Genomic DNA, 18,178 nt, shown 5'->3' on the forward strand with positions numbered 1-18,178 from the left:
TTTGGATCACCAAAAAAACACAGGTCATATTTCGGCGATCTAAAAGCTGGTTAACACAAAACAAAACCTATAGATCACATCTACAGTATTAAATGTGACCCCCCCCCTTAAAACTATGATTTTTGAAGGGCCTATATATATATATACATATATAGATAAAAATAAGAAATGAATATTTTAGGCCTCATTTCTCCTTCAACCCCATAGGTTTAAAGTATTTTATGATAGATACGAACCGTTAGATGTGTTTAGCATGGTCAATTTAGTAGGAATCGACCCTTGGATCATGGGTTTTCAACGAAAAACATATTTTTGAGCTGGAAAAAACTTCATAGCCATTCATTTTTGATCACTGAAAAAAACTATATACAGGTCAAATTTCGGCTATCCAAAAGCAGGTTCCAACTAAATAAAACCCATGTATCACATCTACAATGTTAGATGTGAGAAAAATACTTAAAACTAAGATTTTTAAAAGAGCCTAACCAGACCTAACTAAAAAGGAGCCTAAGAACCACATTAATATATATATATATATATATATATATATATATATATATATATATATATATATATATATATATATTTGTGTGGAGAAAGAGATCCAACCATCCATCCAAGCCAGGACTCCCCGCACTCCCGAATTTGTGGGGACACTCAGGGGAAAGTATAAGTGCTTCGCTTTTCCTACCCTCCTGTTCCATCATTCCATCCATCCCATCCTCTCTCTTACAAAGATTTACCACAGAGGTCTAGAAAACCGCCTCTGCCCTCCCTCATTGCACAAAGGAATTGCTTTCGTCCCATCCATGCTCCGACCAATCATCTTTTCTACGTATATTCCCATGTCTTCTCCTCCTCTTCCATTTCCTTCCCTCCCCTCGACGAGCCCCATCTCGTAAGAATCGTTAGATCGTCATCGCTCATATTTTTCTGCGCCTATACCACTTTCCCATCTCATCAATTGCCTTGTTTTGAGGTACCCATCAATCCAAAGCACGCATCTAACGTGAAATTCTGATATTTTTTCTGTTGTTTTCTCGATCACCAATTGGTTCTGAGAATGATATTCTTCATCTCGTTTGTTATTGAATTGGGTTGAATGGATGGTTACGTTTCTTGTATTGTTTAATAATTATGTTGGGTTTTTTATTTAGTTTTTGTTAGTGTTGATAGAAAGGATCAGAAGGAAAAAGTGCAAGATCGTCTTTTCTGTTCCTTTTTTTCATGCTTTTTCTGAATTGTTTAATAATATTCATCTTTGTTTGGTTCTTTTGGCTCTTGATTGGCTGATTGATATCTGTTGATTCTATATTCATGTGTTTTTAATGATCATGGTTTGAGTTGAGTCTGCAGAATGTTGTTTGCTGCAATCATGAATTGGGGCTAATATGTAAATCTTTCATGGTATTGGAGCATGCTGATGATTGTCATTTACAATTTTACATGAGTGGATTATTGCATTATTTGTGAGTTTTGGCTTTATTCTTATTCATATATTCTTCGTTTTCTTATTGCTCCTTTGGAAATGATGGTTATGAATGTGGGCTAGGTGATAAAATTTACCGATTGTTTGTGTTTGTCTGTGTGCTTTCCTCGTTATCTTAATCGAGTTCAGTAGAGATTGTGATGCATTCTATCTCGGATCGGAGCAAACATCTCAAATTTATGTTGGTTGGGAATTACCTCGCTTTAGCTTCTATATGAATTTAACATACAATGATCTGTATGTAGATTCAATAACTGCAATAAATCCCTAACCTTTGTATTGTTTTTTCTGCTGCAATCTTGGATTGCCATCATTGCCTTTTCTGATAGTCAAGGATGATGGGTGTTTGTCTTTTGTTTTTTAAATGTTGTTTGCCTTCTTGATGGCCTTGGTTGTATTTAGGGATTTTTGGCAGTAACGTGTAATTGAACCTATCATACTAAAAAGAAGAAAATGGAAGGAAATTTATCTAACTGTGGATGTATTGTAATAGTTCATATTCTATTTCAGCTTCCTGTTGGTGATATTAATTGGGATCTGCAACATATATTTTTTGTTTGATCAGGTGCTGGTGATGTTGTTTGTTCAGCAAAAAAGTTGACATGAACTGTTAGAAGCCTGAATGCTGAGGGTCGGACTGCACTAGGTGGAATTTTGCATGGGGACATGACGCGGAAACTGCGCAGTGGAGCAAGGAGGCCTGTAATGAGACAAAAAAGAGTTGCTGAGCCAGTTCCTGGTTTGGGTGCTGTTGATCCTTCTTCTGTTCCAGCGGCAAATAGACCTGTTAGGCGGACTGCTGGAAGAGGGAAAAATTGCGATGCTAATTCTCCAGCCGTAGGGAGGATCCCTTCTGTTAAACCCATTGGCACAAGACAAAGAGCTGCTGGAAGGGGAAGGGGAATTAAATTAGCAAATCAGGACCAACATTTTGAAGATTTTCGTGCTGAAGTTGAACGTGTCCCAATAGTTGACCTGGATCAGAAAATGGCAGAGCGTAGTGCAGACAAGCTAGGTGCTGAGGAGGAAGGAAGCACAACTCCACTACCTGAAAGGGTATCATTTTTTTTTTCATTTCCATGCATCAGTATATGCAACTTCTCACATGGATCTTTTTCTTTGGCAGTTAATGGAAAACATCTTCAGGTTTTCTTGATAGTTTAATTTGAAGTAAAACATGTCATTCTTTTGTTTCTTTAGCCAAGAGGAAAACTTGATTTGGAAATATATTCGAAAAATCCCAGAAATTCTAAAATAAAAGAGTATAAAATTAATATTTAAACAAATTGGAAAAAGAACTAAAACACTGCAGTAACATCATTAGGCAATAAAGTGAATTTGTAATGAATTTTCTAGAAAATCTACTTTCTGTGAATTTCTTCCAGCAAAATTGATGGAAGTTCAATTTCTTGATGATAGACCAATTTGGTGCAACTTGGCACCAGCTTGGGTGGTGGAGTCCATTGGCCAAAGCATTGGTCTGGATCTCTATATTCTCCACGACCAAGGCTGGTGATAGGAAGTTCAAAAAATTCTATGACCAAGACCGAAACACATATTAGGTGGTGTCCCTTGATCTTCAGAAACTGCTTAGGATTGTGAACATTTATGACAATGAAAAAATTCCTCAATTTATTCATTTAGAAGGCTGGCTGCGCATAGTTCAATGGGTAAATTGTTGCTTTTAAGATGTTTTAGATTATTGGGTTATTCCATGTGTATGAATTTTCTATGTTGTTGGATTCTCTTTTTTCTTTTATGGAGTTTGGCGTTTGGACATCCTTGGATAGTTTGATGTTCTTTTCACTCCCAAAGAATTCTAGGTGCTGCCATACTTTAGTTATTCCATTAAAACTTCTTTTGGACATGTGTCTAGGCAAGACTGGCCACTTATTTCATGCTTACAATTTCTTCATTGTCACATCGTGTGTCTTTACACATCATTCATGGTCCAAGTGTGCCTTTTACCAAGATGATGAACATGACATACTGCACAACAGCCTCCAATCCCTCTTGTGTTGGTTATTTTTGCTCTGTTGTTGGTTTTCCTCTTTATCTGGCCTTGTGGATATTTGATTGTTATTATTCAGGTGCAATTTGGAAATTCTCCCATTTATAAGATAGAGAGGAAGTTAGGGAAGGGTGGGTTTGGTCAGGTTTATGTTGGCAGAAGGGTAAGTGGCGGCACAGGCAGAACAGGGCCAGACGCCCATGAGGTAAATTTTGGAGCAATGCTGTTTTCTTTCTAACAATGGCTTGTTTGCATATTCACTCTTTGTTCATCATTCTTTAAAAGGTTGCTTTGAAGTTCGAACACTGCAAGAGCAAGGGCTGTAACTATGGTCCTCCTTATGAGTGGCAAGTTTACAGGTAGATGGATTTTATTCGTTGATGAATGATGATACTTATTCCTTTGTCAAGGAGTGGTGATGTCTCATTTTTATATAGAAAAGTTTGTCTGTAAGCTTTTTATCTTTTTTGTTTCTCACCCTTTCTGAATCTTATCTAATGTATTTCTTTATTGCCAGCACTATTAATGGCTGCTATGGAATACCTTTGGTCCATCATAAAGGGCGACAAGGGGATTACTATATTCTGGTGAGTTATGATCCAATGTTTTTATATGAATCCCATACTCACTTTGTGCTAGTTTAGAGGTTGTCAAATGCCAAAACCATCATAAAGAAAATAGAAAAGTGTCTCTCATGTTGTCTGGTTTACCATAGATTTATGGCCGTGGTTAATTGTTTGCATTGTATACAACAAACTGTACTGCATTTCACAAGTAACTTTGGGATATGACAATGAAAAGATGGAAAATAACTTCATCGGAAACTCATCAATGTATTAGCCCCTTTACACGGTGACCTGCAAGACAAAACAAACATATATGAACCATCAACTGAGCCAATATTAATTTGGTCACTGGAGGCCCTTCTGGAAAATAGATCACATGTTCACTATCTGCTTCATTGTTTGTAATGCTTTTCTGCAGGTCATGGACATGCTTGGTCCTAGCCTTTGGGATGTCTGGAATTCTTCCAATCAGGCGTAAGGAAGCATCTAATTTTTCTATACGCCTTACCTCTTTTCTGGCAAGTGCGGTTTTTTGTTGTTCTGAAAGTGCACCAATATTTGATCAGGATGTCGACTGAGATGGTTGCATGCATAGCTATTGAGGCAATATCCATATTAGAAAAGCTTCACTTGAAAGGGTGTGTTCTGATTATGATTCTCTATGGACTTTGTAGATGAATTTGATGACTTTCTTTTTTTCATTTAATTATGCAATATTTTGTAGGCTCATTTCTTCTGCCATGCAGCTTTGTACATGGAGATGTTAAACCAGAAAATTTTCTGCTTGGTCAGCCTGGGACAGTTGATGAGAAGAGGCTGTTTTTGGTTGATCTTGGTTTGGGTATGTTAATCAGTTTGTCTCCCTACTGTATGCCATAAATTTGCTTGAACCAACTGAATGCAATTTTCTGATATGCATCTGAATATACTTTATCATAGATAATTGACCTATCTTTTGGGTGTGTTTTTGCATTAATCCAATTTCTTTCTTCCATGCGTTCATCTGTGGATATGTAGCATCTAGATGGAAGGATGCATCATCTGGTCATCATGTTGACTATGATCAAAGGCCTGATGTTTTCAGGTATGTATATTGGTTTCAGTATTGGTGGTTCTTTTGGATTGATGAATTGCATCAACTTAACCAAATTTTACAGAGGGACAATACGATATGCAAGTGTGCACTCTCATTTAGGTAGGACGGGAAGTAGAAGGGATGACCTTGAATCATTAGCCTACACGCTTATTTTTCTTCTTAAAGGAAGGTTACCTTGGCAAGGTTATATGGTAAGCAATGACTATGGTCTATTTTGAAATTTCACTTCTTTTTCTTGTGGTGGCCTTGATTTTTTTCCCTTTTTGCCTCTAAAACTGCAGGGTGACAACAAAAGCTTTCTTGTTTGCAAGAAGAAGATGGCAACCTCTCCAGAGATTCTTTGCTGTTTTTGCCCATTCCCATTTAAGCAATTTCTTGAGATGGTGACAAATATGAGATTTGATGAAGAGCCGAACTACCAAAAGCTAATATCACTTTTTGAACAAATTATTGGACCCGACGTATCGTTGAGACCTATCAGAACTGATGGAGCTCTTAGGGTCAGTTTTTATCATTCTTAATTGCTGATATAATCACATCGTGGGAAAGATGAAAATATCACACATAATGTCCACATCTATTTGTGCTCTCATTCATGCATATTAGGTGCATGTAACCATGTGAAGTTATGCACAAATATTTGCTTACTGTCATTCCTGTAGATGTACTTGTGTGCAAACATGTGGTAACCATGTAGCTGTATGCGCATATGTTTTGCTTATTGTTGTTCCTGTATTCATGCATGTTCCTTTGCATAGTAAACCCGTGCTAGTAGGGCTATTAATGTCAACTGATTGGATCGGGGTGGAGTTTTGACCCAATCTGGAACAATCCCTAGATCCAGTTATGAATGGCCAATTGGTAGATAATAGGTTGAAGTTGCATTTAACCAACTTTAATCCAAGTCCAACCTGGCCCCAATATAAAATCGTGTCAGCTTAGTGTTGCGAAATAGGTTTTATTGCCGGATTGCTGCCTGGGGGTTGATAAGTGCATGAGTTTACACTGTATAAGCTTAGACAGATTTTGCTTATGAAACAATGATATAAACTGATAGGGATCGGTATCCAGATCTGCATATGGTGGTTGGGCCTACTTAGGAGCGGCGATTTAGATTTTACTGTTTGGCAGCCTTAACAGACAGAAAAGTTTGAAGCAACATGCACATAAACATGGAGCAGAAAATAAAAACCAAATCCTTAGTTTGAAAAAGAGTGCTTGATTGATCCTATCTAGAAAATCACAGAAGGTGAAACTTTGTGCCATTTCTGAACAAATCCATTATTGTGTGAAGAATAATATTGTACTTCTCTTTGTTCCATCAGCAAATTTCTCAATTTGCAGCAAGGTAGCACAGATGCCCTAGTCATCATCATTATTGACACTATTTGGTGCATTTGCTACGTCAGTATCACATTCTGATGGTACTTCCCTAAACCAGAGAGAGAGAGATCCGCCTTGACCCAAGAGAAGGAAAAAGAAAGCAGAACATAATTAAAAGAAAAAAGTGAAAAATAGGCAATTGTCAATACTTGGAATTGTCAAGTAAAAAGAGGCAGTTGTCAACAAAACTCCTTGGTTCTTTTAGAAGAAAAAACTCAAGAGCCTTTTTGGTGTTAGAGTCGAAACAATTCATGATATAATCAACAATTAGGACAGAAGACAAAAATTGTTTATAATTTATTGGACACTTTAAGGTTTTAAGTGTCTATACACTACACATAGAGTATTTGACACTTCACATGCAGTATTCAGCATGTCCAAAAGAGCCAAACACTTTAAGGATTAAAAATAGCCATACCCAAACTGTGTCAAGGAGTGTCAGTGCTGGACACGACAGTGATATGCTGGACCTTTAGGAGCATCCAGGTAACAGAGCTTGCTGGCAATAAGACTGCTACCATTGTAAATGCTTCTGGTTAGTGCAAAAATTCTATTGATTAGTTGTGCTAATAGTAGTCTTGCTCGGAAATTTTCATCATTAGGATGAGGGAAACATCTACTATTGATCAGTTGTGCCAATAGCAGTTTTACTCTTAAACTGTCATCATTAGGTTGCAGGAACGCATCCTCCTCTGGCTTAAGCACATTTGAGTACACACAGACAGTCATTATGATTCAAAATCTGCATAGTTTTTACTTTTTACTCAATCTTCTCCACATTTAGTACTGCCTGAGTTTCCTTTTGTGCTTGTTATGAACATAGATAGGGCAGAAAAGGAGCCGATTACTTGTTGATCTAGAAGATGATGACCAGCCAAAGAAGAAAACCCGGTTAGGCACACCAGCTACTCAATGGATCTCAGTTTACAATGCTCGCCGCCCTATGAAACAAAGGTATGCAATGGACATCTTTAAGTATGATGTGGAAGTTTTATCACATGCTCTCAACTAGACAAGTGGTGTAGTACGTCATCTCTAGATATTGATAACTTAAGGATGAAAACTGAAGACATGTCAATTGATTTATTAGAAAATCACCAGAGAAGACTTCCCTCGATACATCCCCCTCTTTATACAGCCTTTCCAGTTTGTATTTGTGGTCCAATTGTCTATGGTATTTCTTATTGAATATTATGATGTTCCAAATCATTGAAAAAGTAGTTAAGAAATCACTTGAACAATATAGACCTTTTAAGATGAAACTTTTGCTGTTGCAAGCTTAGCACATGAACTGAAAAGTTTAAAACAGGGTTACTAGAAATGCTAGTTGCCTTTAGATATGTGTTTTTTGAGGAGATGCATTTCTGAATTGCGCTTCTAAGGATTTTAAGAGCTTCGGGAAAGTGCTGGCCAGGTTTATGGAAATGTTTTCCCCTCACACGGGCATGAGAAATGCATTCCATTTCAATTAGCATGTGAAATATGTTTTCTTGTTATGAGAAGTACATTTCTCATGTAAGAGAAGCATAGGGACATATTTGACAATTAAATTTTGTAGAGATTATTCCAAACCTATTCTTTAATCATTGTTTGCAACTATATTGCTTTCTATTCTAAGTAGCCCTATTAGCATTTTTTTTGCAAAAAATAATATGTTCGCACACTTTCCTGGTTTATGGAAACGTTTTCCCCTCAACTGGGAGGCATGTTTCCTTAGCATGAGAATTGCATTCCATTTCCATTGGCACTGGAAACATGTTTTCTTGTTTTGAGAAGTACATTTCTCATGTAAGCGAAGCATTGGGATATATTTGGCAATTAAATTTTTTAGCAATTATCCCAAAACTATTCTTTAATCATTATTTGCAATGTAAATGTTGTTATTTTTTTGTTTAATTATTATTTATAATGCTTTCTATTCTACATAAGTAGCCCTATTAGCATTTCTTTGCAATGAATGATGTGTCCACATTACTTTATGATCACATTTATTTGTTAATTCCTAATTATTAGTAATGTTGATGAAACATATTTTTTCTGTAAATTTATTATCTTGCGTACAGATCACTCTGATATTTTGTACTGTTGCTATTTATGTAAAAGCCTCATTCTGTAATGATTTAAGAATTAGCAGTTTAAGGACAAGTTAAGAAAGAGTATCTTAAAGTCTATGTAGTATGAGTGTTTCTAGTGGACTATATAAAGCACTATACAGGAATGGATAAAAATAAACTCTTATGCACCTTAAAAATAAATGAAAATGCCCCACATAACAGATAATGATGTGGATTTCGATTGGGTCAGATCTGAAACTAGTCTGACCCACACTTGTAAAGCGCCAGTGCCCCTACCTGTATAGTAACGTGTCAAGATGGTTTCAACACCCTTGTGAAAGTACTGATGTTACATGATCAAGGAGGTACGAGTTGGCATTCTGTCAGAGCATGCCACTATAATGGTTATTTCTTCTACATAAACAGCTTCTATAGGCATGAGAAGGACTGAATGGGGTTATAATTTATACATAGACACAATGTCCAAGTTGATAATTAGTAGGATATTGGCTTAGATTAATCTGAGTGTTCAGCAAACTAGTGAATATGGATCAAGATTGATGATTGTGGACGCGTTACAGAGTTTGGATCATAATTTTGAAAGATCATAGAGATATGGCAATTTCAAACTGGATTTATGTTATATTGTCTCAAATTAGAGATCAAAATATTCAATGTGCAGGATGAGACATCCAGTTAGAGTGGTATACTGTAATATTTCGTTACATATTTTTTTCTGAACGTTTATTACTCAGGTGCCTTATATGCTACCCCAAGCATACACCTATGACCTAGTGCTGTGAGCTGAGGTAGAGCTTGTTTGTAAAGGTTGGTGGTGGGAACCAGTTGCACTTAAAGAACCCTTCTCAACTTTGTTTAGCTCTGGTTGGCTCGTGAGGTATATACATGCAGTTACCAGTTATGCCATGCTATTGTCACGAAATGGCACGGAACCTGAGACACAAGAAAAACAAAATAATAACAAACATAAATGAAATCCAAATGCATTCTCATAAAATATTTTATTAATGAAAAATATTCACGCAAATCTACAAGTTAACTTCACTACAACACACACACACACACACACACACTATATATATATATATATATATAGTATACATCCATCCGCTCTCACCAATACAACAAAAGGATGAGCAATATATAGAGGAAGACATAACGTCTGTTAGAGCTAGTCCTAACGGCTAATTTGAATGGTTAAACTGGCTGTTAGGGAAAATCCCAACAACTAGTTTGACTATTTAAACTAGCCATTAAAGCAAATCCTAACGGTTAGTTTGACCGTTACAAACCCCAACGACTAGTTAGTCAATCTTATTTGACCAAAAAGAAAAGTAACTAAATAAATAAAATTACAAAATTTAGTCATCTTAAATGATGACTAATAATAATAAAAATAAAAACCCTATTCTATCGTAAAAGTATACAATATGTATACTTATCTTAAACTATCATTTTACTAAAATCTAAATCACAATAAGTATACTTTAGTATACTTTGAATTACAACGAGAAAGAAAATACAAAAGAAATACAAAGGAAAATGCCTATAAGTATACCTTAGTATATACTTAGGTATGTAATACAATGCATATTTCTTAACACCCCACCTCAAACTTACGGTGGACAACCGAAAGTTTGCAAACAAAATACAAGGGACAATAATAGTTCTTCATTGGCTTCAAAGAATAATATTTATGGTGAGTCCTTTAACAAGAATAGATTTTCCAAAGGAAACTCATGATCATTATTAGGAATCCAATATTTCAAATTTCTAAGGAGTTTTATCCCAATCCATGACTTTGATTAGATCCATAACGACACAAGACAACAACTACAACCAAAGGATTATAACACAAAATATAGTAAGAAAACACAAGAAAAGATATATATATATATATATATATATATATATATATATATATACACACACAGAGAGAGAGAGAGAGGATGGACAAACACACCAAATACATGAGAAAATACAATATAAATTACAATCATTTAAACAATCAGGAGAAAAGCTATTTAAAAAAAATTCAAAAACAATTACAAGAACCAACTACTAAATACATGTAAGAGATACAATAGACCTTTCAAACAAGAGTTACTAAACATAATTTTGTATCTCCAGTAATTCTAAAATATCCATAGTCACAAAAAAACACATTTCCAAAGATAGATACAATATATTAAAACACTAGAGACAGAAAATAATCACATATCAATATAGACTATCAAGAGGCAAGCATGCTAGACAATATTTCAATAGCTTAGATAGACATTTCATACGAAAATTTAAATCATCAACAATTCAAAACAACTATATCAATTTGTCAACAAGAATCATATAAGAGCAAAACTTTAATGTCTCAAAGAAATGCAAAAGCTCAAAGGATCATAAAATACACATTTCAATAACAATAACAATCAATATGAAATAAATACATTAAATATATATCAATCTATGCAAACAAGGCATATTATAATGCATCACGTATGCTAATGGATACTCGAAAAATAACCATTTCTCATAAAAGGACAAAAGGGCAGTGGAAAAGCTTAGACAATACCTGAAGAGATTTTAGAAATCCCACACCAACAAATTTTAACATCATGAGAAACGACAAGAAATTTAACAAATTCCAGCAAGGTTTTATAAAAACAGTAGTTTGGTCACCACAAACAATCACCTTACTGACCTCTAACTCAACATCTTCAAAATCCGAGTGTATAAGTACATAGGACAAGAGATAAAAAAAATGTCAGTAATAACCATACCAGTGACCATGCACCGGCAATACCGACTATCTAAACTGACTAAACCCAACTGCAACCACAAGAGATGCACACACCTCACCTCACATATAGCTGTAAAGCTGTCATCAACTATAACGGGTGCACACAACTCACCACACACATGGTTGTCAAATTGATAAAACAAGATCACTTGTCCACAAAAAAAGTTGCTCAAATAAGAGGGGAGAGGGAAAACAAGGAGAGGTTAAATAGAACTTGTAATGAAAGCAAACTAAAGTTAACAAGAAGATAAGAAGGATGGTTTGAAAATAATATTCAAATAAAAGCAAAAACAATAAATTTTGTAATATTATTCATAGGAACCACCATGGTCACAAGCAAATGATAGTTTAACTATCACAAATGAAGATCAATACAAGCATCCAATATAATAACAAAGGACAAATAAGCAAATGAGTGATACAACACACTCATAGAACCAGAGATCAAACAACCATCATTTAGAGCCAAACCGGGTACCAACACTATACTCATAACTCACCCTCAACAATCAAACATCTCTAGTTCCACAACAACAAGGTGCACACAACTCACCTCAAGGCCAAAAGAAAGAGATGGTGCATCAAAAAAAATATTGTGATCGACTAAACCATGTAATGAAAGAGTGAATAACAAAACAATAGAATGCCACTTATGGGCTTACAAGAGCTCAAGAACAAAGACCACTTATGGGTCAATACATAAACACATTCACACAACCCACTAAAGGGGCAAAAACACTTAAAAATATCTATATTATCGAGAGTGAGGGTGCTTGAGACAAGCTTACTCAACTAAAGGGGAGTACTCCTTTATATATACAAGAGGCTCTATAGAGCCATTGGGAGCATCCCAACAACTATATTGGGCTTATGGCAATAATGCCCATTACAAAATTATATTTTACAAAATAGAAAAATAAGATAAAAGAAAATATGAAATGACATGTGCCCTAATGGGCATACATAACCTATTACATGTCAGTGAAATGACTAACATACCTCTAATGGGTATTACCTATTACAATGATATGAACATACATATTTATCAATGTCACATAGGTGTGGGTGAGGGTGCGGCGATGCGGCACTTAAAAAAAAACTTGGGTGCAGGGGTGCGGGAGGGTATATATATATAATTTTTAACAGTTAACAACAGTAACACTACTTTTTAACATTATTTTTTTTAAAGTCCAGATTTGGACATTTACGACCTTGGGTGTGTTGACCACACCCAGGGTCAGCTTGACCGCACCGGGTGCTGCACCCGAGTCAGTGCGGCACCCTGCTGGCCGAATCCTTGTGATATATATATATATATATATATATATATATATATAGAGAGAGAGAGAGAGAGAGAGAGAGAGAGAGAGAGAGAGAGAGCTGAACATATTAGGCCCCATTTCTCATTCTGCCCCATTTTTTTCCCATAGGTTTTAAGTGTTTTATGATAGATTTGAACCGTTAGATGTGTTTAGCATGCTCAATTTAGTGGGAATCGACTCTTGGATCATGTTTTTTCGACGAAAAACATATTTTTCTAAGTAGAGAAAAATCGGTACCTTCATAGCCATTCATTTTGGATCATTGAAAAAATCTGTATACAAGTCAGATTCCAGTGATCCAAAAGCTGGTTTCCACTAAAGCAAACCTATAGATCACATCTACGATGTTAGACATGATAAAAAATACTTAAAACTACGATTTTTGAAGGGGGCTAACGAAAAAGGGGGCCTAAGGAACAGATTACTCTCTCTCTATATATATATACTTATGTTACATCTTAACACTCAAACTTATGATGTGAAACCAAAGAGTGTTAAGTTGTACATGTATATATATATATGTATTTTCACATATATATATATATATATATATATATATATATATATATATTTGGTTCATATTGTACATATATATTTTATTTATAATGATGTAATATGTAAATACTCATTAGGGGTATTTTGGTTATTTCAGTCCTTGTAATAGGATGTGTCCATTAGGGGAACATTAATACTTTTACTTTATTCTTTTCTTTTTGTCATTTTTTGTTTTTATATGGACTATTTGGTCAAATACCAAATAGAGCTGTTGGGTTCTTTTTTGACTAGTCAATAGAGCTGTTGGAACAGTCCAACAACTATATTTATAGCTGTTGGAACAGTCAAACAACTCTATTGAGGTCTACCTCTCTCTTATGTGTATAAATAGGGACATTTATCCCCTTTCATTTCTTAATGTTTCTCTTAAGCATTCATGCTCAATAAGATGAATATTTTTTATGTTGTGTGTTCTTCTCTTTAGTTCTTTAATGTCTTTAATGCGCTTAGTGCTTGTGTTGTGCCTTAGTTGAACTTATGTATGTGCATGGGCACTTTGTGTTTACGATCTTGTAAGCCTTTAGAGGCCCTCATGTTGTAATTTTGCATATTTTATTAGTCATTATATGGTATCAGAGCCAAAAAAATCCTTCTTGGTATTTTGTCTCTTTTAGGTCTTGGGATTTTTTTGTTTAAGTTCGTGCTTTTAGAAGGATTCATGATTGTTGTGTGGCTTGGATTCAAGGGAAATCTTGACCTGATATGTATTTTATATCTTTAAGTGTTACTTGTGTTATCTATCTCATGCATTATGCATGAGAAAACACTTATTTTTCTTATCTTTGAAAAATTATTTGTTATTTTTATAGAAAAAATAAAAAACTTTAAATGTTTTAAAAAAATATATTGTTGGATTTATTTTTATTAAATATTTTATAAGATTTATAATATTTATTAGATCTTATGAAATTATATATGTGTATGCTTTTCTAAGAAATAGTTTGAATCTTAGCTTTTCAAAACTTGCTTTATTTGCTTTGTAAATGTATGATCTACTATTCTTGGGCATGTATTGTTAGCATTTAGATGCTTTATTTGAACAATTCATGATTATAAATGTCAAATCATGTTTGTATTTTTTATTGAACTTGGTTTTGTTTCTTTTTGAAAATTCATCATATATTTTAAAATAATTTGAAATGGTGTTGTATGTCTTTCACAAGTAGTTCTTATAAAATTTTGCTTAACTTGTGTTTAATTTTTCTCTATTTACTCTTGGAGTATTCTTATGTAAAACTTAAAGTACCTTATGAAGTATTAAAAATTACACTTGTGATTGCCTTACATAATGCATGAGATTATCTATTCGTGCATAAGGTATTGAGCATGATTTCTTATGGGAGTCCTTCACTTTAATAAACAACGTTTGTTTGATCTCTAACTTGTGGTCCTTGTGTATTTGTGATTGCATCAGATTGCTTAACAAACATCAGTGTCAGTATAACAAGACTTAAAACCAAGTATAACCATAACAAAGCTAAATCTATCATACCAAGCCTTAGGAGCCTGTTTGAATCCATACAAATCTTTACGTAATAAAGAACTTTTTTTGCTGAAATTTCATATCTTAGTGGAGGATCCATGTATATTTCTTCATTTTTGACATTGATCTGATAGATATGCCAATTCTTACTGGCAGCTGCAACTATAAGGGTTCTAACAGAGGTGATCCTAGCTACTGGTGCAAAGGTTTCATTGTAATCTATTTTATATTCTTGGGCATAACACTTGGCAACTAACATGACTTTATATCATTCAAGGGAGTCATCATTATTGATTTTAACCTTGTACACCTATTTACAACTTATGAACTTTTTCTCTTTAGGTAAATATGCTATTTTCCATGTGTTGGATTTTTCTAAAGCATCAACTTCTATGTTCATGACTTCTATCCATTCAAGATGGGTTTTGACTTGTTTATACGAATTGAGTTCAAAATAAGATTTTTTTTTTGCTAAGCATGCTCTATATTGAATGGAAAATGACTCATAGGATACAAATCTATCTGAGAGTCTAGATTCCCTAGTGGATCTCCTAAGGGTACTGGATTCCTGTGACTCAAGGCTAGAATATTTGTTTAAGGCATTGGGTTGACAATCATTGCTCCTTCTACTATATTGAAGAATAAGATGGGTACTTCTATCTACATCATGGATTTCATTACAAAAAGTGCTTAGTTGAGGTTATTCATTCAAGATATCATTGCTTAAAATATTATTCCTTATCTTTCGGAAGCAATTCAAACAAGAAAGAGTAATCACTAGCTTTCTTAGGCACATTTTGATCAAATAAACTTTTCTTTTCCAAGGTCACATTTCTAGAGATATAGACTCTATCATTATGAAGATCATAATATCTAAATCCTTTTTGGGTTTCTCCGTATCCGAGAAAAACACAAGAAATTGCATGAGGGTACCATTTGTCATTTTTGTTGATTAGAACAAAACATTTTCATCCAAAAGTTCATAATCTAGAATAATCGGTAAAGATTTTCTAAGTTTTTCAATAGGGATAATATTTTGAACTTTGACAGAGGGAATATGATTTATGAGATAAACAATAGTAAGGTCAGCTTCAACCCAAAATTCCTTTGGGACATTTTTTTGAAATAAAAAGTGTTTTAGTAGTTTATATGATATGCCTATGTTTTCTTTTTGTTAAACCATTTTGTTGAGGAGTATAAACACAAGATGTTTAATGTACAATTCTATGTAGATCTAAATACTTTTTCAAATCATTTGACATAAACTCTTCCCTTGAATCAGAGCAAAAAATAGTTATATTAGACTTAAATAATTTTTTGACTTAAAGTTATGAAATGATTTAAAATTTTCAAATACTTCATTTTCGTGCCTAAGAAAATAAATCCAAGTGTATCGAAAATAATCATCAACAAAGATTACATAATAAGCATAACCACCCTTAGATACAATTGGTGTCGGACCCCATACATCCAAATGTATTAATTCAAATGGTTTGGTAGCAAAAAATGTTCTCTCTTGAAAGGGAATGACCATTTTTTCAAGAATACAATCAGCGCAATAAAATTTTTCATTACAAAATTTTCTTAAATGAGGTACATTGGATAATTTAGATATGATAGGATGGCCTAACTTTTGATGCCACAAAACAATATCCAAATTTTGTATATTGTAACAAAAAGTATTTTTGAGAATAATAAGTGGATCCATGCATTAGAGATCTCCTTCTCTATGACCTTTTCCAATCTGCATCCTGGACTGAAGATCCTGCACCAAACATTGCTCTGATGAAACAAAGATTCTACAATCATGATCGACGATTGAAAAAACTAAAAGAAGATTTAAATTGAGTTTTAAAACAAATCTAATTTTTTGTATAAAAAAATTTGAAGAATTTTTAAAATCACCAGTCCCTTTTATGTCAAGAGAGGAACTTATCGTTGGTAAAAACATTAGATCTACTTGAACTATTTCTACATTAAAAAACTAAATGATTATGAAGAGTCATATGGAAAGAAGCCCCAGAGTCCAAAAGCCAATAAACTTTACCTGGAAGACAAAAAGAGGAGTCTGCAACACCCGTGATAGAGGAGGAGGATGAACTTTTGAGAAGCGGTTGTAGGGCCTCCACTAACTGGGATAACGACATGTTTCCAAAGGTTTTGGAATCCCCATTGGTTTCATTCTCATCCTCATATGATGCGTTTATGCTCCCCGCTCTTCACCCATCCTTTTTTTTAAATTCAGGCCAATAAGGCTTAATGTGACCCAATTTACCATAATTATGTCATATATTCTTCTTTCTTCCTTCATTACATTGCCTTTCAAAGTCGTGTCTTGTGAAGTGAAGAGGCTTATAGGAATTAGTGTTGACACTGGGTCTTTGGACCGCCAACACATTATCTTTAGGTTCCTTGGACTCGGTCATGGTGTTCAATCTAGTCTCCTCTATACATACTTTGGCTAATACTTCATGAAGAGGTGAAGGCTCATCTTTCTCATGATGAGTGATGGTGACCCTCATATGTTCGAATTCGGGTCATAGGCCTAGCATAAATTTAAAAAATTGCCCTTCTAAGATTTGTTTTTTTTTAGACGAACATCATTGGGTGTGTCCCAAATAGACTCTAATTTAATCATTTGATCCTAAAGTCTTTTTAAGGATCCATAGTATTCACACACACTTTTGTCACCTTGTATACACTTATGGATCTTGTTACATATTTCTCTTACATGGCTCCTCACACATGCTTTCCATGAAGAGAGAGTGCACTTTAGCATGACCTACTTCCCTTGCTTTATAGCTATTTTTGTAATCTAAGAGAGCTATATCTCTCTCATTTCCTTTGAGGGTCTCCTTTTTAGATGTATCTTCTTCTTCCACCACAACTTTGATTAGAATATGTTGATGTTCCTGAGTGGAACCATAAACCAAATGCCACAATTATTTCCCAACTAAGATTCTCTTCATTGTGGTGGCCCACATATTATAGTTGGTCCCATCAAATTTGATGAGAATGACGGTTACAACTTCCTTGTCGGCCATGCAAGCAAAGAAAATAGGAGGGAAAAGAGAAGGAGATAAAGATGATTGTATAAGATCTGCACCAAAAATCACTTTATAGAGAAGAAGTGAGAGAGAGGAGGAAGAAAGAGGCTGCAAAAAATGATTCTCCACACCTCTCATTAGGGTTGTGGGTTACTTTAAAACATTATGTATTCAACATGACAAAAATACCCTTAATTAATATACAAGAGACAATACAGCTAAAAGGGGTAATATGGTTAAGCTAAATATAATACATTATAATAAGTCTGGGACGTTAGACATGCTTTGGATATGGATCTAGATCCAATAGATCACCTCTTAATACCCTCCCTCAAGTTGTGAATGGTAAGAACC

At 34.5% G+C, this 18,178-nt stretch overlaps 1 protein-coding gene across 1 annotated transcript in view; it reads left to right on the plus strand.

Moving 5' to 3' along the window:
- The first annotated feature begins 843 nt into the window (after positions 1-843).
- The window catches only part of LOC149815243 (casein kinase 1-like protein HD16), a 36,858-nt gene continuing 19,523 nt past the window's right edge, over positions 844-18,178 (plus strand). Inside the window, exons 1-12 of the mRNA XM_089989437.1 lie at positions 844-979; positions 2,055-2,545; positions 3,580-3,705; positions 3,786-3,859; positions 4,018-4,087; positions 4,485-4,540; positions 4,633-4,704; positions 4,813-4,907; positions 5,084-5,150; positions 5,224-5,353; positions 5,444-5,662; positions 7,369-7,499. Of these exons, the coding sequence (XP_089845563.1) occupies positions 2,156-2,545; positions 3,580-3,705; positions 3,786-3,859; positions 4,018-4,087; positions 4,485-4,540; positions 4,633-4,704; positions 4,813-4,907; positions 5,084-5,150; positions 5,224-5,353; positions 5,444-5,662; positions 7,369-7,499 (1,430 nt within the window). The 5' untranslated portion in view covers positions 844-979; positions 2,055-2,155. The remainder of the gene's footprint in view (positions 980-2,054; positions 2,546-3,579; positions 3,706-3,785; positions 3,860-4,017; positions 4,088-4,484; positions 4,541-4,632; positions 4,705-4,812; positions 4,908-5,083; positions 5,151-5,223; positions 5,354-5,443; positions 5,663-7,368; positions 7,500-18,178) is intronic.

This window comes from Nuphar pumila, chromosome 15 (assembly GCF_984573655.1).
Source record: "Nuphar pumila chromosome 15, dmNupPumi1.hap1.1, whole genome shotgun sequence".
Classification (NCBI taxonomy): Eukaryota; Viridiplantae; Streptophyta; class Magnoliopsida; order Nymphaeales; family Nymphaeaceae; genus Nuphar; species Nuphar pumila.